Source organism: Hippoglossus stenolepis, chromosome 10 (assembly GCF_022539355.2).
Source record: "Hippoglossus stenolepis isolate QCI-W04-F060 chromosome 10, HSTE1.2, whole genome shotgun sequence".
Taxonomy (NCBI): domain Eukaryota; kingdom Metazoa; phylum Chordata; class Actinopteri; order Pleuronectiformes; family Pleuronectidae; genus Hippoglossus; species Hippoglossus stenolepis.
Genome location: NC_061492.1, coordinates 2554764 through 2576415, shown reverse-complemented (window position 1 = coordinate 2576415; position 21652 = coordinate 2554764). Strand labels below are relative to the sequence as shown.

Below are 21652 nucleotides of genomic sequence, written 5' to 3'. Positions count from 1 at the left end.
GCTCATGTTCTCGTGCCCTCTTTGTAAAAAAGGACAAACTTTATAAAAAACTGTTATCAACACAGTGATGTTTACTTTGAGCTCGTGTGTTCAGCCTTTACAAACACTGAATACATATTCAATAAAAAAAAAAAGTCTAAGGACAGGAATGTGAGGACATTTTGTTCTCAACAATCACATCTCGTCTGACATTGTGTTTTTACAACTGTCTGTTGTTAACTGTTGTCTGTTATTGTTTCACTATTGTCTGTTTGCGTGTGTGTTACACCCCAGTTGTTATGTCTCATTTGTGTTATTGTTAGTTTGTCGCAGCACCAAACTGAATAAAAGCTTCTTACAAACTTAATCCACCGACGACCGGACAGAAAACGTTAGTGAACGAATTCCCATAGAAATGCATTTGGAGACACATTTAACATTTACAGTCGCTGCACTTCAGTGAAGGAAGTCTTCTGTGGAGCCACGTTGTATTTTGAAGCTGGGATTTCCGAGGAACACGTGAAGGCATCAAAACACCCGCCTACCTCTGTTGTGAGCCGAGACTCGAGTCCCGGGGCTTTTTGTCCCTCTGCCGCGACCCGTAGACAGAAAAGGCGAATTAAATGTCAATTAAAACTAAAATAACTCAAACATCTTTAATTATTTATTACACAGCTTGAATTTATTTACTCATTTCTTCCTCTTAGGTTCTTTTAAAACGAGATGATGCAACGATAAATCTATTTTGGCTCAAAATCTGCTTTTCTAAAACAACTGATGTCATTTTCTTCTTAACAAAACGTCGTTTGATCGTTTTATGATCAGAACATATGTTCATCTCCTGTTTAACATCATTAGTTGTTTGTTTTTCTGCTCACGCGTCACCTGAGTTGCTCTTTCCCACTCAGGCGCTCACCGGCCGATCAGGTTTGACGACACTTCGCAACAGACAGAATCTGCAGAGTTTGACAGACGAGCGACAGAACAACAGATCACACGACACAAACACGAGCTCGTACAATCAAGTGTTATTTTATATATTTTTTTGCATTTTACAATTCATCGACATGCATTGCTTTGTCCTAAAACACACTCAAAACAAAAAAACCACATTACCGATAAAACAAATCACTTCTTAAAATCAAAAGGATAACTGAATAGCAAATGATTTTTTATAGTATTTACATTTTTTTCTTTAAATTCAACTCTAAATCCTCTTTAAGTCCACTGATGAAGTAAAGGAAAGTTAATGATTAAAGTGCTCTAGAGCACTAAGCCTCAAATATAATATGAAGTAAACTTCAAGCTAAAATATACTGTAGTTTTTTTATGAAGCTAGCTCACACCCATAGTTCCAGCAGAAATATTTAACTTTTTTTAAATTTTTTATATCATATTCAATAGCAAAAGCTATTTAAAACTGCATCGATTACCTAAGACTATTTCATCAATCAAGTAAAAGGAAAAATAAAAACAAAAACAATAAATTATTCTACCTCTGGGTGTAAAATGGGACTTAAAGTAAGTAAAGCTTCCCAGATGAATTTAACATTTTTCCAGGTTTTTAATTAAATTAATTAAAATCCGATGTGATGGTTTCAGCTGTGATGTCTGTCAGTCAGACTGAAAAACATCAGGGCACATCTGTCCCGGAGCAGCAGCCTCGAGGGGCTGCCCAGAAACTGTATGACTGCAGATGTCGACTTTGATTGTCACGATGAAGACGATGAAGATATTTATGCCTCATGACAAAAATAAAAAATAGAAAAATGTGAGTGGTGTCACTTTGAAAAAACATTAAAACCCCAAAAATAATCAGCTGGGAAGACTTTAAAAAGCAGAATTTGGACTTTTTTTTTTTGTTGTCACCAATCGTCCTCCAGTCGTCCTGGTGAGTCAGATTTAAGGCACACAAGACAATCTGCAGCGTCTCTTATCTTGGCAAACTAGAATCACAGTTCAACACCTCGTCACAGACCACAGCGGTCGACAGGTCGTGCAGATCGACACACTTGTTGAAGAGTTTGGCATCTGAGAGAACAAAAGGCAAAATGCAGGGAATGCATTTTTTTTTTCTTTCTGTAAACATAAACGAGCTGCACAAATTCAAGCTCACTGCCTATGCTTGCTTGCTTTAAAATGAAATGCACTGATAAAAACAATCAAATGAAGTCAACCACGCTCAGTCTCTCTTCATACCCTAACGGTTTGCCCGCTGACAAGAGCAAACTCCGCAGCTCAGAGCCGCGCCGCTTCTCTTCTGTCCAAACCCACGCCTCCAGGGAGGGAGCTTCATTTATTTGGTGCAGCGCTCTGCTTCTTCCCGGCCCCGGACTCCGTCTTCTTCGCCTGGGCGCTCGCTCCTGCGGTGGATTTCTGGGCGTTGTCTTTGGGTGCGTTCTGTGCAGCAGCAGCAGCGGTGGCGGCGGCGGCGGCAGGTGGAGCAGCAGCACTGGAGGATTTGGAGGCCTGCGTGGGCTTTGAGGTAGTGTTGGAAGGATGTCGCCGACGCCTCCCTTCGTCCCCGGCCGAGGACGAGTGGCGTCTCCTCCTGCCTCCCTCCTCTCCCATCGGGGGCTGCAGACACAGGTCAAAGGTCAGGATTAACATGAGAAAACAGAAACACGGAGGTTTATCACAGAGACCTGAGGCGTCCTCGAATGAAGTTTCCTAAAAACTAAACATGGTTTAAAAACAACCTCCTGAATGAAAAACCTAACGTTCACTAAAATGTCTATGAAGCAGAAACAGAAATAAAAACCACCAGAGCTGAAAACTCTGGCTCTTATTCTAAATCATTGCCTTTTAATCATTTAACCATTATAAGCTTCACGTATTAACTGGTTTTCACTCACCACAACCCTGAAGTCCTCCAGGTTCTTGAACTGGGAGAGGTGTTCCTGCAGCTTGGGGTCAATGGGCTGGTTCTTCATCTTTGAATATTTCAGGAAGGCCCAGAACTTCTCCAGACCGTAGAGCTGACCTGGAGGAAGAGACGGGTTCAACACGAGGACTTGGAGGTTTCACCAGAACACGGAGAGGAACATCATCTACAGCTCAGTGTTTCCTCTGAAAGTTTCTATCTGACTTGATAAACCAGAACCTTCTCTCTCATTCTACATTTCAGTTGTGAATATTGTTTATGATTTTATCTAAATGTGTGAACAGTAAAACATTTACATATGCTGAGGGAATTCAGGCCATAAACTCAGGAAGATAATTTTAAAAGTCAAATATTAAGCTTATGTCATTTAGAAGTTATTTAACACTTCACCACTGATCCATGAACTCGTCTGATGAGATTAGAGGCTCATGCACCAGTAAGAGGTGGAGACAGTTTGTTCTGGTTTTGTCTGCGTCTGCACAGAACTCAGATCTCCAGTCTGAGGGAGTTTCAAAACGTTTCTGACCGAACACCAAAGTAACTTAACTGGAAATAAGTGTCTCATGTCAGGACTGAGAATCGTCCGTTCTGCTTCACTGACTCGCTCAGTGTTCAACGGGTTGAGGAATCGTGTCTTGTTCTTTTTTTACTCAACTGCACATTCAGCCTAGAGGAGCTTTAGTCGGGTAAAGCAGGTTTAAAGAGGAATTAACACTCAATTTGAATTCTGCTTTTCATATACAATATATAAACTATTTGTAATGTAGCTGTAAAAGGATCAAATTACTTTTTAAACATTTATTAAAGTTAAATTCTGCAAAGTTTAGTCATGTATCATTTGTCAATCATTTAAGTTTTACTGCGTAGTTGTAAAATTGAAGACAAAATCATTCATCAGCTATTATAAAATAAATTTATTAGCTATCACATAATAAAAACACTTAAAGTCCTTACATCTGATTAAAACTACAATCTAATATTCTTATAAACATTATTTCACTGTTTTGAATCTGCTTATAAACACTAAATAAAGGTTACTCAAATATTATTACTATTAAAATCAGTTGAAATGTAATTTTATTTTATTTTTGGCTTGATCAGTGAATCTGTGTGGTTCTTCCATACCCAAATATTTATAATATATTTGTATATAAAAGGTCAACATATATAATAATGTGATGAGATTGTTCTGTCATAAAACATGTGACTAAATTATATGTTAATCTTGTATTTTTCTGTTGATTGAAGTGTAAGGTGTAAAGTGTTTTTCTTGAATCAGCTGACGAGTGAAAGATGAAATGTGTGAAGTCAGTTTGTTTCCTCCAGGGGAAGTGAGGTGACGTTTGACTCGGGGACTTCTTTACCTTTCTCAAAGTCTCTGAGCGTCTCCTCTTGAAAGTCCTTGAACAGATCTAACCTGAATCTCCTCTCTAAACCGTAGCTGTAGTATCTGAACAGACACTCCAGTCCATACCTGCGGGGGGGGGGGAGAGAGAGAAACAAATGTTTACCTGCATTCTGACCTCACTGACAAATAAACAGTGACACTCGGCTGCACATCTGGCTCCTGGACACGGGAATCTTTACACAGACAGATGTGTGGTGTCTGCACAGGGAGGTCGTCTGTTCTCACACGCGTCTCCAAACAGGAGCTGCTTTGTGTCGGGGGTTATTAATGAGTCTAATAAAGCCGACGGGGGAACCGGACGGACGAGTCCTCGGTTAGACGGAGTCCATACCAGCGGCTGCACCATCAGCTGATGGGGGAGTCACCGCGTCAGCTCACACACCCTGAAACTGCAGTTGCTCCTACATCAACTGCTGTCAACTTATCCAGAGAAGAATGTGGGTTTGGCAGATGTGCGAATGTGCTTCTGGCGAACGCTGCAGCAGGGAGGCCGCCTGCTGTTAACCCTGTGCTGTCTGCACACACACACACACACACACCACAGGGGACGAGCTTCTCTTCATATCAGGGAGATTATGGGATGTTTCTACACATGAACTCTGGAGAATGTTCCCAGAATCGAGTCTGGACTTTCTCCAGAGTTTGTCTCTTTTACACGTTAACAACGCGGCAGGAGATTCTCCACTTAGACGCGTTTACACAACACAAACAGCTCTCGTTGATGTTTTGGATTTCTTCTACATGTCGAATGACGGCATCCCGAGATATTTGTTCCATTTGTTTGTTTTTTATATTTGTGTCTGTTGAGGATCTCAGGGTTCAGTTCATGTCTGAAAGCAGCTCATGTGAACATTTGTGCCACTTGTAAAAGGATTCTCTGGAACTTAATGAGTCTATAAATTCCACTTTGTCTTCATGAGGCGAACAGTTTTTTTGTGAAGTCACCTCAACCTTTGACCTCCAAAATCTAATCAGGCGATCTTTGAGTCCAAGTGAACATTTGAACAAAATTTGAAGAATTTCCCTCAAGCCGTTCTCTAGATATTGTGTTCACAAGGGAACGGAAAACAAAAAGCTTCAGAGCTTTAAGACGTTTGCTCAGTGTAACTATCGGAGCCTTTATTAATCATCAGAAACATGTTTGCAAGGAATCTCAGTTTCTAATCAGCGACTTCCTCCCACCACCTCACCTGTAGTTGTCTTTGGCGTCCTCCACTGAACACTGTTTGAACTCCTCGTACATCTTCCTGTTGAAGTTGTCCCTCAGGAAAAAGGACCAGAATCTGAACAGGGTGTTCATCTCCTGTGACTGACCGACTCCCAACCGTTTCCTCTCTGGGAAAACATCAGACATGTCAGAAACGCCTTCTCATCTCCAGCAACAATCAAATAAAACGTGACTGAGTGGGGGGGGGGGTTCTGGTTCTGTACCGTTAAGGCACCGTCGGCGGTACTTGTGGTAACCCTGCTGGGTGAAGCCGTTGTCCCTCAGCAGCTCGTGGGATGGATGCCAGAATTTGGGCAGAGACTGGGGGGTGCAGCCGTAGCTTCCCGACAGCGGCGCCGCTTCTGATGGAGACGCGTTGGAGCTGCTGTGGAAGGACGAAGAAGAATCGAGTGAGTGTCATGTTTAAAAACCTCTCTCCTTTATTCTCTAAAAACACATCTTTATTTTTATATTCTTTATAGAAGACAAAGACAGTGAAAGACGGCAGTGGCTGGTCCGTGTTCTTCTTTTCCATCTCATCGTTAAACAGAAACAAGTCAACAGTCGGACCTGATGGATGTGGAGCGCGGCCGGTGTTCACGGGAGTCCATCACCCAGCCGATGTGCGCCTCCTGTGGAGGGTTGGAGCTGTGGCGTGTCTTCTTCTTCCTCGACATCTGGAAGGAAAACAACACATTCATGATAATCGTACGTTCATATTGTTAAACCTTTGTTTAAATCAGGTAAACCCCGTGTGACCTGAAACCGGCTCACCTGTCCGTCGACGGTGCCGCTCTCCTTCATCACGGGGAAGAAGCGCGGCGCCTTGTTAGGGTCCTGGCGTCCGGGGGTGCGAGGCGTTCTGGGGGTTCGGGGCTCGTGAGTGCTGGGCGACTCTGGGACCGTTGTGGGCAGAGAGTGGGACAGTTCTGCGGCGCTGTCCACTGAGAACACACGTTACCAGAGAAGATCTTAGTCACACATCTTGATTATCGTCCACTGATCGTTGTCACTGGGAATACTGGGACATTTGTTAAGTTACATGTGACATGTAAAGTTCTGCTCCTGAGTGGATTGTCAACCCACCTGGCATCGGAGGAGGTGGCACTTCCTGGTTCGGGTCAACAGGCACTTTGGGGGCGAGAGTGTCAAACTCGTCTTTAGTGATGACGCTCAGCTTCTTGAAATTCTCCGCTTCCTGCTGCGGAGACACAGAAACACGAGTAAAATCGGTTGAATTACAATTCACAAGGTTCTGATTTGATTTCCTATAATAAGCCAACTTTAGAAAAATAAATAAATTTATGATTTAAGTAATTTGTTTAAGAAAAAACTATATTTTGCTGATTCCAGCTTCTCAAACGTGAGGAATTTGTGCTTTTCTTTGTTGTACAATATAGTGAAATTTATATTTTTGAATCTAACTTTTAATTGGACAAAAGCAATTTATGGTAAAATTATAATGTTTACTGAGAGTTTTAATTAGTTTTTCTCTGTAATTGTGAAGAAAAAAAAGTATATAATCGACAATAACAATCACCGTATTCCTGCGCCACACTTATGTAATATTTGAAATATGCTGTTTAAACTGATAACAGTGAGACATGGTGGTAAAAATACATGATGTTGGCAGCGGCTGCAGCCGGTGTGACACTCAGCAGCCGTGAGTCGGACTTCGAACTTTACACATCAGCAACAGGAGGAGGAAAAACACAGGCGACCTTGGGGGTGTGTGTGTGTGTGTGTGTGTGTGTTCAGGCGTGACGTTTCCCACATGTGGCGACATCGCTGACGACCTTTGAGCCCAGAATGAGCTGAACACACTGAAAAAACATCCAAGAAAAAAAGAAAAAAGACGTCCGCTGACATTTTAAGATTTTACACGGAGTAAATAATGTTATTTGAAAGATATTTACTCTTGAGACTTGAAATATTGACTGAAGGTCAGAGTCGATATGAAATTTTCAGAGGACGATACAGAGCAGATTTCAAAACGTATTGTTTCTATTATATATTAATGTCGACAGCAGGACTTTAACTTTTCTCACTGGACAGGAACATTTTTGAAATTCTTCTCTCTGTTTATTTCTTAACTCCGTGGTCTGTGTTTCAGGGGAAAGATCAAACACTACATAATAATAATAACTGCTCATGTTGACGTCACAGTTCTTTCGAGTTAAAGCTGAAATCCTCATTCATCATCTGATAGAGAATCACAACATCTGTATTTGTTCTGACTTCTGAACTGAAATTGACCTTTGACCTCACAGAGAGCAGAGCGTCTGTCTCTTACTAAGCAGAAGACCAGTGACTCCACACGAGGTTCCCCGGCCCCGGGCCCTCGCGCCCCGTGTGGGACGCTGAGCTCTGGAAGCAGCTGTGTGACACGTGTGTCGTCTGGAGGATCGTGGGCGATGAACAGTTTATTTTTGTCCTCCTGTTCACTGTGAGGTTTAACAGCTCTGTTTTGACATTTTAACAATTAAAATCCAGTGAATACAAGTGTAAGCTCCAGAAACGTTAAAACTAATCTTGTGGCGTGACGGTTTTTATAAATATATATAAATATTTCACCAGGTTTTATTTGTGCAGCTCATCTGCAGATTTCCCTTCATGAAACAATGAAGTTGAGGGTATTTGAATTTCAATAAGCCGAGCAGCAAGTGTTCTCCAACAACTTCAAATCCTTTGTGTTTTCATCGTATCAACCAAACTAATGCAGGATTCTGCCCGTCTGCAGAGGACGGTGAAAACCTTTTGGATGTTTTTACAGACCACGGACGCAGCGAGAGTGAGAAAGACTCTCGATTTGAGATCAGTAGGAAACTGTGGCAGAACAAATCAGACGTTGGAAGGAAACACTCGTCCTGGTCGTGTTTTTGCTGCCGTCAGAGTTCATCTTTTTGTGACTGATCTGCATCTATGTTTTTCTTACCTTGATGACCTCGATCTGTTCCTCTCCCGTCCATAGGTCCTGTTCATAGTAGTACAGCCCGTCATTGATGGCTTTGGCGAGGTCGGTAGTGAGCTTGGCACGGGACTCGTGGTTGCCCGTCCGGTCGCCACTGGGGTGTTTACGCATGTGGGGAGGAGTCTGGGTGACGATGAGGATCTTGTTGACGTCTTGGTCGTCCAGCTCGTAGTCCGAGTTGTCCTCGTCTGACCAGTCGGTGAATTGGTTTTTCCTGGGCGCCATCTGCTCCATTTCCTCGTCGAATAGGAAGTCCAGCTCCTCCTGGTCGGGCACGGCCGGTGCAGGAGCTTGGTTGCTGGGAGGCGTCTTACTGTCGCCCTGGATGAGACAGCGAACACACAGAAGCACATTTTAAATTCAGGGTGTGACGACGTTTATTAAACCGCACGATGATGATGTCCAAAACTCCTGAGAGCAAATTCTGGTTCATAAATCAATGTGAAGATCCTGGTTCTGTCACAAAACCACTAATGAAAAGCAATTAAACCTGTTCAACCTGTATATTGTTATAATAAAAAGGACCAGAAGATCCATAATAACAACAACATCACTGGTATGTAACTTGAAGTGTTATGTTATTCGCCCTGTTTCTACAGGAGAAGAATCAGGATGTGAGATTGCAGAAATAAAAAAAACTGCACCAACAGAACTGTTCCAAAAATAAATCAGCCGACGTCAGTTATAATGAAGTAACGTGACACATTTGTTGAGCTGCTCATGTTATTATATTAGTGACGGCTCAGTTGTTGTACTTTGGATAGTGTGAGTCTGTAAATGAAGTTAAACATTGAAGCAAAGGTCTGGTGACTTACTAAACATGACTGAATTATTACAGCACATTATGAACGAGGCTGTTTTAGTTGAGTTAATACGAGACAAGACATAAATGAGAAGAACGGGGGGGGGGAGGAAAGTCTGAGAGGGGGCGAGTGAGGAGGGAAGTACTCAACTGAGGAGGGGAGGAGATCGGGTGGGAGCGCTGAGGGAGGAGAGGAGGCTACAACACACACATCATCACTGACATGCTGCCGGTGGAAAGATGGAGGAGGAAAAAACAGAGGGGACAGACGGAGAGGAGGAGACATGATGAAGGAGAGAAGACAGGAAACAGGCAAATGGAAACACACAGTGATGATGGAAGGGATGGAAAATAGACATGTGAGGTTTAAATGTGTTTAATTTTTCTCCTGGTTGTGTTTTGCTTTGAAATGTAATATTCTCGGAGTTGTGATAAGTATTTTATTGTGGTTTGGTTTCCTGCTGACAAGACGATCCAGGAATTTCAGATTTCCTGTTGCAGCACCAACTCACTTCCTGACGCAAAACCAAGATTCCTTTGGGCAGTATTTGGTCATTTCCTGTTCTTGCACCACGGTTCACTACATCGACAGGAAACCAGGAAATAAACGCTCAACAGTGGCTCTGCATCGCAACTACGGTCAAAACCGTTTTCTAGTTTCTCAAGTGTCGTCTTGTTTTTCAAAATAGCTAAGGTATATTTTAACATTGTTCTCAAGTTCGAGCAGAAGATCAGCCTGTACGTTTTAACATTATTTTCCAAGTTGTCCTTTCTGAGGGTTTGTTTACGACCTGTCTGAGCATGTGACGGCTCGTGTTGAGGGGCTGAAGATGCCCAAGTGCTCTTTCCCTTTCAGTACCTTTGCCTTTGCTGACGGCTGCTTGTGGCGTTTCTCCACCTGGATCCAGGCGTCAGGGTCCGGCTTGGGGGCGGCGGCGTCTTCAAAGACGTCTGTGGTGGGGAGCTCCTCTTGGCTCGAGGAGTCGGCCTCGGCTGAGTCCTGAGACTCGGCAGACTCAGGAGGAGTCTCCTTCACGGGCGATGAAGCTGAAAGAATAAAGGCATCGTAAAAACACTGGAGACGACCTTTAGCGACACTTAAAATAAATACATCACACCTCACACTGTCAGTTCTCATTTGCGCCACAAGGTGCTAACGTCTGGAATCTCAACTCTTCATCGTTAAAGTCGATCAACAACAACCGTGACAAGTCAAAGAGGGAACGCTGCTTCAAATCCCAAATATATTTAATTGACAGTGATTTTAGGGAAAAGCAGCAAATCTTTACATTAAAGATGGAACCCCTTTTAGCTGTTTTGCTTTAAAATATGATGTGACAGATTCTCCTTGTGTCAAAATTGTGAGCAATTAATTTCATTGTTCAACTGCTTGAATAATAAACCACTAATAATTGATTTAGCACTAATTCATCCTCCACAAAGAGAGTCATTCATAACTATGAACATTAAACCATCAGACTGTTTCCAGCAGTGGATCTTTATCAGTTTTCAGGAGGCCGGACGGTGTGTGTGAGTTAAAACAAACCACAGTGTGTGTTTATAGTGCTGAAGGTGAATGGAGCAGCTCATTCATGTGTTTTAATAGAAGCAGCTCAGAGGAATAAAGACACAAACACGTAATAAAGAAACATGAAGAGACTTCACGTTGGTGCTGGACGGAGTTGAACACTGACCGGAGTTTGTGGAGCTGAGAGTCTGACGAGGAACGAACTCGGGGCAGTTGATGAGCTGAGAGAAGTCGGTTCGGGGGGAGCCCCCGACGGGGGGGGTGGGGATGGGCCAGCGCTCCGGCTCAATTTTACAGCGAACTTTGTCGTCCACCAGCTCCACCTCCGTGCTGCTCTTCAGGGCCTGGGGAGCAGGAAGCGTTAGTACAAGGACGTTCACACTCGTATCCATGAATTGTGTGGCAGCATTTTCACTGCCTTCAATTGTCTTATTGTGTTTGTAACCTCCACAGAGGAGGTCACGTTTTCATCAGGAGGAATATTTAAAAACTACTGAACCCATTTCCATCAAGTTCTGTGGAGGGGGGGGGGCAGGACCCAAGAGAGGGGATCAGGATGTGGATCCAGGAGTTTTTATCACTTTCTCTAACACGGGTGGTTCTTCCAAACCAAGCATCGCTACAAATGTTCTCCACCTGATTTTTCTCAAAATGGGATTAAAAGCTTAATACACGACTGTAGATGTCGTCCTCGATTTCCTTCTGACCTGAAGCCACGATGAAATTAAACTAATCCCCAGACGCAGCAGAGCAACGCACGATTGCAGAGTTTGTGTCTCGGAGACGGACGATGTGACGTTACCTCCACGATGAGGCTGACTTCGGTGGTCAGGGCCTGGACTCGGTGGAAGCTGGCGATCAGGGAGATGGGGAGGAAGCCCTGCACGTCCATCTTTCTCCTCAGGAAAAAGTCTCGCTCCAGGTTGTGGAGGCTGAAGTAGTACTCGCTGGAGGAAGGAAGCACAGTTAAATACGAGCACTCCTAAATATATGAATAGTGCTTAAATTGAAACAATCTGGACATCAACCACGTTGTCAATCGATTTAAAGTTAATCAAACTATTTTCATAATTCATCATTTGAAGGATTTCTCTCATCTATTCTACACGTCGACTCGTGAGTTGTGAACCAGAATCTGTAGACGGGGAAATCTCGGAAATCTCCTTTACTTGTCACAGCACTTTAAGTCCCCCCCCCCCGCATTCGCGTGCACGTACAAACACGAGCACGGAGGTCAGGCTCGGCCCGCAGGCGATGAGCAGGGGCTGCTTCATGTGGAGTAACGCCGGCTGAGTGAGCAGCCTGAATAACATGAAGGAGACGAGAGAGGAGAAGACAAGAATGCCCCCCCTTATACCTCTCTCCTCTCCCTCCTCCCTAAAAGTTTTTCTACATTTCCTTGCACAGGCCTGCATATAATTCACCCCCCATCCCCCCAGCAGCACTCAGACTATATTTAGGACGCACCTCACCCTCCACTATTCTGAGTCTGCTTCAGTAATGAGGCCAGAGCTGTCAGTCAGACGGGCAGTGCACGCTGCCCCCTGCAGGTCACAGGGAGACCTGCAGGGGAGATTTACGACGCTGCACTTCTGTTATCGCTCTTTCACTCGCTCACACCTCGGAGCTGCGCTGCACAAACACAATCTTCTCCGGCGGTTAAAAATATTCCCACCTTGACCTTTGCAGGTATAATTTTCCATCGTACTGATAAAACTGAGGCCAACGTGTTGTGACTCGCTTCACTTCAGAGCTTCTCACGTCCATAAATACTCGTTTCTGAAACTGACGCTTGGAGGAGATTCTTTTTAGTCACAGTATTTTTACATTTCCAGAGTTTGACCTTTTGCAGCTGATGCACATCCTGTTTTAGCAGCTTAAACAATGTAAGTGGATTATGAAAAGTCACATTTTAAGGACAAGAGGTTAATTTTTGTTTCTTACATATGATTATTTTCATTACTTATTGATTCAAAGGGTATTTTCCCTGTTTTGATTAAAACCACAGCAGAAAGTGGAGCACAACTTTAATCACAGCTTCCAAGAGCCAATTACAATTGAGTGACTCATTCATCCCTCAACAGCTGTAAAAATACAACCAAACATAAATAATGTGAATGTCTCATTCTAATAAGTGGTATTACAAAGATTAGGATCCATTTATTTATTTTTAGAATTGGAGAGTCAATGAAACCTACAGTGAGAATCACTCAAAATGATAGAAAGCTATTTATTCAATAACGTGCGCTAGCTGTGTTTTAACAGGTCTCATTTAGGTTCTGGACATTTCAGGAGGTGATGGTGGCAAGAAAAAAAGAATCTGAATCAATTCCTCCGATCTGCGTTCAGCGTCTTTCTGCTCCCATGTCGCCCAGTCGGTTGTTTAGGTAAACGTACTGAAACCTGCACGATTTAAAAGAACAGGGAAGGAGAGAGTTGTCATTTTCTTACATTTGACGTTTGATGTATTCCTTGAGGAGCTTTTCATCCACCGTGTACATCTGGACCTTGCTGCCGTCGTCGTAATAGTAAACCATGTTGGAGCCGAAGTCGGCCTGAGCAGAGCCGTCGGACGACTGAGAGTCTCTGAAGCTCTGGGAGAATTCATAACGACCTGAGAGAGCAGAGGAGAAACAGAAGAAACGAAAAGTTTTTAGATGGTTAACTCATCTGTGCAGTGATTATAACAAGAGAGCTTTGAAACGTTGTTTTATGGAAAAGAAAGTGATGAAAAACTTTCTGGAAAGCTGCCGAAATAAAACTCAAAGCTTCTCTATACGAAACAAAACATAGCACCATCACTATGACTGTGGGACTTGTACGTAAACCAGTGTAAAAGTATTTAAAAAACAAACCTCGTCCACGACCTCTCCCGCGCCCACGACCTTTCCCTCGGCCTCGTACTCCACCACGAACGCTCCCACTGTCACTTCGGACGCTGGCGGCCTCGTCGCCGAAGTCCCGCGGCCCACTTCTCCAACCTGCGGACCACAAAACGTTCAAGTCCACTGTCCGCACGTACCCCCCCCCATCAGGTATTATCTTAATGATTTAGTTTTGTTAATTTACAACGTGAGTGAATATCTGACTTCCTTAAACCTCAGATATAAAGTTGGGTGTTTCAAATGCTATGATAACCAATAGAAATAAATAAAACTATGACAATAAAAACCCAGGTTACTGGATTTAAAAAAGGTCAATTTATTTTGGTGCCTTTTGGAGTTTTAATAGAAAACCTCCAGAGTGATACGAGCAGCGAGACGTCACAGGCTCTGAACCGGAGTTTGAATTGTCAGTTTGATCTCCGCTGTGTTTCTACACCATGCTCTCATTCTGCCACGTGTTAGTTTGAAGAAAAGAAAAGCTCGAACACCCAGAAACACAGAGACGCTGCAAACCCACGAGTGAAGAAGCAAAACAGAGACTGAGGCGTGCACAGAAAACATGGAGCCGCTGGCCACTTACTCCTGCTGCTATCATGCGGCCTGTTATTATGGAGCGTGTGATTGGGCGACGTGGGGTCGGGGGAGTCGCTGTTGGGCTCCGTGTCCGAGCGTGTGTGGGCCCCACTGGGCGTCTTGTCGCCGCGGCCGCCGTCGTCCCGGGACCCTTCCTCCAGCGGCAGAGAAACCCACTTACGTTTGTTACCTAGCGATGATTGCACAACCGGAAACAAGAGCTTCAAGAGGGTTGTTCCCAAATGGATTTTCATTTTGGAACAAATTGAAATTGAAATAAAACTCAGTGTGACTCGAATATAAAGATCAAATCGATGAGGAAACTTCTTCTTAATGCAACTCAACTGGATATAAAATGAAGGAATATGCTTGATGAATCATTGGAGCCTGACAGATTTATGAATAAGTCTGTATGTTTGCCAATATGACTTATATTCAAAGGATAGAAAATGTAGAAAAGATGTGTATTTATGGATATTTTTGTGTGTTTAATTAACACGGTAAAGATTACACGAGATGTAACATGTAAATTTGTGAACATCAGTTTTGCTGGTGACTGAACCAGATCAGCAGCTTCCTCCTGTTTCCTGACTTCATGCAAAACTAAAACAAGTAGCTGCTGTCTATATCTATATATACACAGTACAAGTATATGCACATATGATATTAACCCTTTTATCTATTAAGCATATAGAGCTTAATAAATAGCCCCAACTGTCTAAATACATCATGAACTGATATTAATGAAGTCGTCCAATATTCAAAAAGAGGTTTAAAAGGGAGTTTTGTAGTATTTTTCAGTATCCTAACTTTATCTCTGCTTCAGACTTGATGAAGTGGGAGTGAATCAGTGGAAGTGCAGCAAATAGGTGATTACAGCAGAACATGCAACCAATCATGATCGATACAGTTATTGACATGCTCCCTCAATGCAGAAGAGATCTGAGTCGTCGCTGTGCGGTGGAAGACGTGCAGCATCAATACAAGAACTACGTACATTACACTTTCTACCACAAAGTTTAGATCAAGGTTGTTTCTTCTGGAGATTTATCTTCACGACACAGCGACGAAACGTGAATGAATCAAACCAGGACCGCAGCAGCTGAACCCGCTGAACCCAAAAGAGAAAGAAAAGCCTCCTCACCCTCACCTCCTCTCTTCTTCAGGCTGGCGCTCTTGGCGTCCGGTGCCGTCTTGGACTCTCCGTCTTTGGGCAGCTCTCCCAGCGGGTCGGGCTGAGCCTCCTGGTTCTCTTTGCTCTCACCCCCGTCGTGGCTGCTCTCAGATTTCCTGTCCGGTCGCTCGCTCGTCTTCTCCTTCTCCCCGCGAGAGGAGCTGGGCTTCTTTCCGTTGTTGAGGACATTCTGCTGCTGCTGCGGAGACGGACAGGCACCAGGTTATATTTGTGCTTTATTCAATAACAATTCAACTTTGTATTCTTTAATATTTCCCTTTTTTAATTTGGTTGCATCTGTTTGTTCTGTGTCCTTTGTAAAAATCTAATTTTGCCTTTACATTTTTGGTTCCTACGCCAAATATTAAACATCTGCTTGGACGGTAAAATCCAGTACTAAAGATTGATTACCAGATGTAGATATGATATATTTTTTTAACTTTTCTGAAACTTAAAAAGTGAATTTACTTCATGTAGAACTTCCCAACAACGTAATGTAATGTATCAGGAAAGTAAAATCTGACAAATCGCAAAAAAATAAAGTAATAAAAGAACATTTCTTGTATAGTATACATTTTTTTTATTCTTTACTCATACTTTTGCCTTTTTCTTGTGAATGATTTAGTTTAACTACTGAACATAAGTTGTTTCTGTTGGACTTGGATTCATTTAAAGAGTCTAATGGATATTTACTACCACGATTTTTCAAATTCGTATTTGTCTTTAGAGACAAATAAGCACCGAGGACTGTTAAAACATGGCTGCGTGTTTTTTGATGCTCCGTCTGGTGAGCACATATCAGAAAAGCCTGTGTGTCAGTCAACCAGTGTGTTTGGTAGAAAAGCAGCAGGGAACTAACACAACGTTGTATTGAACTAACATCGGCCACACACGTGATCACAGACACACACACGACGCACCTCTTTGGCCAGTTCCCCGGGTGTGGGCCAGTTTGTGATATCGCTGAAGTCACTCGACTGTAAAATGAAGAGAAATGAACACATGCATTAATGACAACAGATCGATATTTTAGTTTTCACAAGTCGACCCCTGTCACCTCCACTGGTTAGATCAACATTGCGTGTGGAGCAGGTGGAGGAGGAGGAGGAGGAGGAGGAGGAGGAGAGGGAAGAGGTCAGTGCTCCGTCTGCGGAGGAACTGCAAACACCGATAAACAGGCCGAGCCACTTTCCAGCAACGTGGATGATGTAAATTTGGGAAATCTGATACGAGATCAGGGTCAGAAGGACGAGGGTCAGAAAAATAATAATCCTGATATATTCTGATCACAGCTGCTCTAGTAGAGGGAGGAAAGTGGTTTTGGAAACAAGAAGGATGTTTAAAGGGTATTTTGGCTTTTTAAAAACTCTTAACTGATGCAGGTGAAGTGACAGAAGTTTTCCTTCACTTGGAAGTAACTTAATCAAAAGGTTAGTTCACACAAATTGAGAATTAAATGTATGTGATCGTCAAATAACAACAGAAACCATAGGAATCTTTTACAGACCATTTTTCATTCCAAACAAATAAAACCAGCATCGGTGAATCTTAATAACTTCTATATATTCATGATTATGCGTTAAAAGACCTTTAAATTGAAAAGGCAGAGTCTTGCTTCATGTGTTAAGTTGAGTTTTGTTTACAATCAGTTCACTGGTTAGTAAAGCTGCATGTAAAGTTTACTTACAACAAACAAAGCTCGTTATCGTTCACTGTTTCTCACCAGAACTCGTGTGTTGAACCTTAAGTTGGAACATAGTTTAACTTCCTTCTACCTAAACTATTTGGTTATATATCATATTTGAAAGGTTTATTAAATCCAGCTTTGTTTATGTCCATGTTTAAAAGTAACTTTGTTCTTCAGCTTCTTTGCTGGTGCACTGCTGCAGATGGTGGCACATTACTGCCACCTGCTGGTCAGTGGAACATTGTGCAGTCAGTGATGTGTTGCAAAACATGTGCTACAATTTAAAAAAATATATTTTAGAAAGTGTAAACTTAACTTACTCAAGTTGTATTTACTGCAAAAATCAGATGATTATATGTTTTACTCATATTTTGTCTTTCTTTCTTGACTTTGTGAACTTTTCTTTTTCATCCAAATCAATGATTCTGAAGCGAGAAGCAAAATTAATCAATTTAATTATTAGCTTCAGCTCTACACTGAAAGTCTTTTGGTTTCTGAACTAAGACAGTTGAAGAGTTTAATTTAGATTCTGGGAAACTATGTTGATAATTTTTTCACAATCTTACAAACCATCAATAATAAGTTTCTGCTTCACATATAGAAAACAATTTGTTTTTAAATGTTGATATTGCAAATACTGTGATATACATTTATAAAACATGAATTAATATTGTGGTAATTGTGCTGTTGTGTCAAGGCTGTCGTAGCGCCAGGGACGAAAAACCTGTGAAAACTTTCTGAGAAACATGATTATCTGAAATGACAAAGAAAAGCAAACAAAACAAGCCGCCAGCAGCAGATGTTGATTTCCCATCCTGCATTTCACCAGCAGGCAGAACTTAAGCCTGGTGATATAGGAACATGTGATCACTTCAAACATGGTGGTTTATTTACAAGTGGGTGACAGGAGCCGCTCCAACGCCTCCACGACTCCTGACTGCAGCTTCTGGAGGCTCCGGCTTGTGACAACTTTAATGTCAAACAGATTTGGAAAAAGGAATAAATAACAAAAGAATAAAGATCCTCGTTACCTTGCTGGACTTTCTCGTCCTGGGTTTGCTGGCTCGGACGACTTTCAGAGCGTTTTGTTGATCTGCAGACACAGAGTCAGTGAGTGAAAGTGACATCATCATATTTACCAGAACAGAGTCAAATCTAAATCCCCCTTTTTTCCAGTCTTGGCGCAGGTGAGCAGGTTGCTCCACGCTGGAGTCAGAAAGTTGAGTCATGTACTATTGCCCTGCTCAGTGCGTCGTGTGTGTGTGTGTGTGTGTGTGTGTGTGTGTGTGTGTGTGTGTGTGTGTGTGTGTGTAGCGCAGGGAATTTCTGTCAGTACAGAACGAATAAATATCCTCCTCCCCCCAAGGGACTGAGCGACTGAACGAGTCGAGGGTGTTTTGTGTGTAGCCAGCAGCGGTATGCGGCTGCGTCTCTGCAGGCAGCTGCACGCTGGGAGTGGCCCGCTGCAGCCTGACAGTCCCTATCGCTCGGCAGGGGATGGTCGGATTGATAAGCGACGCAGGGGCCGGGGCTTCCATACAAATTGGGTGTATGCATGAGCGAGCCCGCAGACGTCCACCCACAGAGCTGCCTGTACAGTAGCGCTGTAAAACGATGCCTGCTCTCCTGCCAGAGTGGAACGCTTCAAATATAGCTCCTCCGGTCGCTATGTGCTCTGCCACACATTCACAACTCAGATTCAGGCTCAATTCAACACCACCACAGTTTTGACAGTTTTTACATCTGAACGAGTGGACGTATCCGGGGGAATTGTTTCAACATTTAAACTGGCAGGGGAAACGATGAGGTGTTGAATAAATGGGTTAATCAGACACACTGAAAGTTTAATCAATCTGAAGTTTGTCAACATCAAACTCCCAAGTTCAGGCAAACTTCAAGTTGAGGCTGCAGCGAAAGAGAAAACACGAAGCAGGAGAGACGGGCAGCGTCCGGGATTTTACTCCCAAGTATGAGTCACAAACCAAAAACCATGGATCCTATTACATTACCCACAATGCAACAGCACCTACCATTAGGATTCCACCCCCCCCCCAATGTTTTACTTTACCATCGCCCAAACTGTACATTTTGTAACACAGGTCTTCAGTTACTGCTTTAAAGCCTGGAGTTGAAACTAAGCTAACTCTGATGATGCCAGGGACACTTTCACAGAACTTCATGTGGTCCTTTAAGTTTTGTTACTGGTTAAGTTTAAAAAAGTACAAATACATTTTAAATAATTAACTTTTAAACTATTATCGATTGAGTAGATCTTCAATACAAAGATTTAAGTTATAAACTAATAACAAACAACTCATTTTAATTAAATAAAACTAAATAAATACTTATTAGTTGCAGTTTTTCAAATGGGAAGATTTGTTGTTTTTCTCCATTTTGCACCAGTGCAAATTTAATGTATTTAAGTTTTCGGTTGTTAATCAGAGGAAATTAATGGATTCGTCGCCATTTCAACTGTAAATTAATCACTTTGGTAATTTTCTCTGTTATGTAACGGAATATATGTCAATATATCTAATATATAATATCTAATATATGGAGAAACGTTGTGTTTTTATCTGTCCCCAGCTACTTCAATTGTATTTGGCTGTAACACTGTTTACAAAAAGTGTAAACAGTTTCACTTTTCCCTGAACTATCCCTTCGAGAGTCATTATTTGCTTTGCCACTGGTTTGTCTTAATTGCAAAGTGTGTCATGGTGGAGACTTAATCCAACTAAACAATTAACTAAATAATAAGAGTAATCTAAAGTGCATCCACTGTGTCTGATGACCACTGAACCAGCTCCTGCAGCACCTCTCCACCTGTCCGGCCACTTCGCCCACGCTCTCTGAACTGGTGACAGTGGGAGCAGGCTGGTGGGAGCAGGCTGGTGGGAGCAGGCTGGTGGGAGGACCTGCAGGCAGCCAGGCCATTGGACATGCACAACGTGTCTCTACAGCAGCAGCCGTTAGCCTGACTAGCTTCCACACGGCTACACGAGCCCTGCAGCACTAACACAGCACTCCACGAGAATAACCCCCCCACACCCCCCCCACCATGTGCTGCTTTTAACGCCGATGAGCTCCTGTGTGGAGCCGAGTGGGGGGGTGGGGGTAGCTGGTGGGAGCTCGCAGGCTAAAGAAGTAGCAGTTGTCAGCAATCAACACGTGGTGCTCAGGGAGCAATCCGAGCAGGGGGATGGGGCGAACATGGCACCAGCTACACCTCAGCACCGAGCTGACAGTCGAATGAGTGCACGGGGCTGTGGTGGAAATGAACCCGGGCCGAAGTGGGACAGGCCCGGGTGGGTTCAGGAGGACCCCCACCCCCGCAGAGAAGCTGTCACACGCTGCGGCAGCAACGTGCTCAGCTCCGGCCGCCGCGACCCGGACCGTCCGAACATTGTACAAAGTTTCACTCTGCTCCACTGTAACGTGTATGGGATAAAGCCCCCCCCCTCTCCCCTCCTCCTCACCTTTGTCCTGGGAGCTGATGGTGTTGATGGCGACCCTGCCCGTGGTCCTCTTCGTCCACGGGTTGACTTTCGGCGGAGGCGCCTCCACAACGTTCCTCTTCGCCGCCTCCACAGCCGCGTCCGCGTCGCCGCTCTGGTCGTTCTCCTTGTCGTTCTCCTTGCACTTCCTGTGGGTGTCCGCGGGGCTCCGGTCCGCCTCGGAGCCGCCCTGCAGCGGCTTGTCGGAGCCCCTCTGCCCCGGCGGCTCCCTCTGCGCCTCGGACTTGTTTTGGTTCTTCTCCGCTGTCAGACCGGAGTCGACCTGGCTGCTCTCGACCTCTGCGGACATCCTGCTGGTCTCCTAACAGCTCGCGGTGTTAAATCCAGTGTGCCGCGGGGGTCCTGGCCCTCTGGTCCCGGAGAAAAGTCGTGGGCAGCTCGGGGGGCGACCGCATCCACAACTTGGGGTAAACAACTCCTCTCTGGGGCTGGACCTCGCTAGCCAGCTAGCCGAGTAGCTCCTGCAGCTAGCTGTTAGCTAGCTAGCGAGCGTGCAGGAGTCCGCGGGCGGAATGTGGCGATTTACCGCCCGGATCGACGCTCTGAAGCCGGCGAGTCGTTACCAGGGAGCCGGTAGAGTGTCACCATGAGACCCGCACGACCCGAACCGCTTCACCCGCGAGTTTCACCAACTTTACACGAGCTTCTCCTGCGACCTCCGGTTTCCACGCGTCCACAGCTCGTGCAGCCTGCTGCTCTCTGCCTGTAAACAGTGGCTCTGCTGCCGCCGGCGGCCACACCGCGCTACTACAGCCCACACTCTAAATCATGTGTGTTTAGAGGTTTGTTTTTCTAGTCTGTCTGTCTGTCTCTCTGTCTCTCTCTGTCTGTCTGTCTGTCTGTCTGTCACTCTGTCTGTCTCTCTGTCTCTCTCTCTCTGTCTGTCTCTCTGTCTGTCCTCTGTCTGTCTCTGTCTGTCTCTCTGTCTGTCTGTCTGTCGTCTGTCTCTCTGTCTTTTGATCTTTCTGTCTGTCTCTCTCTGTCTTTTGATCTTTCTATCTGTCTGTCTCTCTGTCTTTTGATCTTTCTATCTGTCTGT

At 44.0% G+C, this 21652-nt stretch overlaps 1 protein-coding gene across 10 annotated transcripts; it reads right to left on the bottom strand.

The window, feature by feature from the left end:
* Window positions 1-995: 995 nt before the first annotated feature.
* larp1b (La ribonucleoprotein 1B) lies at window positions 996-21336 on the bottom strand. Of its 10 annotated transcripts, XR_004697720.2 has the most exons (21): window positions 20575-21335; window positions 18130-18191; window positions 16332-16388; window positions 15382-15610; window positions 14245-14427; window positions 13635-13760; window positions 13231-13393; window positions 11582-11726; window positions 10946-11123; window positions 10111-10298; window positions 9403-9477; window positions 8414-8770; window positions 6565-6679; window positions 6253-6422; window positions 6049-6155; window positions 5703-5863; window positions 5462-5606; window positions 4228-4337; window positions 2835-2962; window positions 2179-2556; window positions 996-2010 (listed from the first exon to the last, which is right to left on the bottom strand). XR_004697720.2 is itself a non-coding variant. In XM_035169078.2 (20 exons), exons 1-20 carry the CDS (start codon window positions 20900-20902, stop codon window positions 2272-2274), a joined length of 3309 nt encoding a protein of 1102 aa, XP_035024969.1. In that variant the 5' UTR covers window positions 20903-21336; the 3' UTR covers window positions 996-2271. The 10 variants fall into 10 exon arrangements, 9 of the variants coding, with proteins under 9 accessions (XP_035024969.1, XP_035024967.1, XP_035024968.1 ...); XM_035169078.2 differs by having other exon boundaries at window positions 996-2556; window positions 5703-5860; window positions 20575-21336; XM_035169076.2 differs by having other exon boundaries at window positions 996-2556; window positions 6565-6676; window positions 20575-21336.
* Window positions 21337-21652: the final 316 nt, after the last annotated feature.

Excerpts from the sequence above, each read along its gene's own strand:
- larp1b (XM_035169075.2), bottom strand. The coding sequence starts at position 20,902 with ATGTCCGCAGAGGTCGAGAGCAGCCAGGTCGACTCCGGTCTGACAGCG. Across the intron at positions 13,761-14,244 it reads GCCGCATGATAGCAGCAGGA|GTTGGAGAAGTGGGCCGCGG; the intron begins GTAAGTGGCCAG and ends TGTGGTCCGCAG. Across the intron at positions 2,557-2,834 it reads TGGAGGACTTCAGGGTTGTG|CCCCCGATGGGAGAGGAGGG; the intron begins GTGAGTGAAAAC and ends CTGTGTCTGCAG.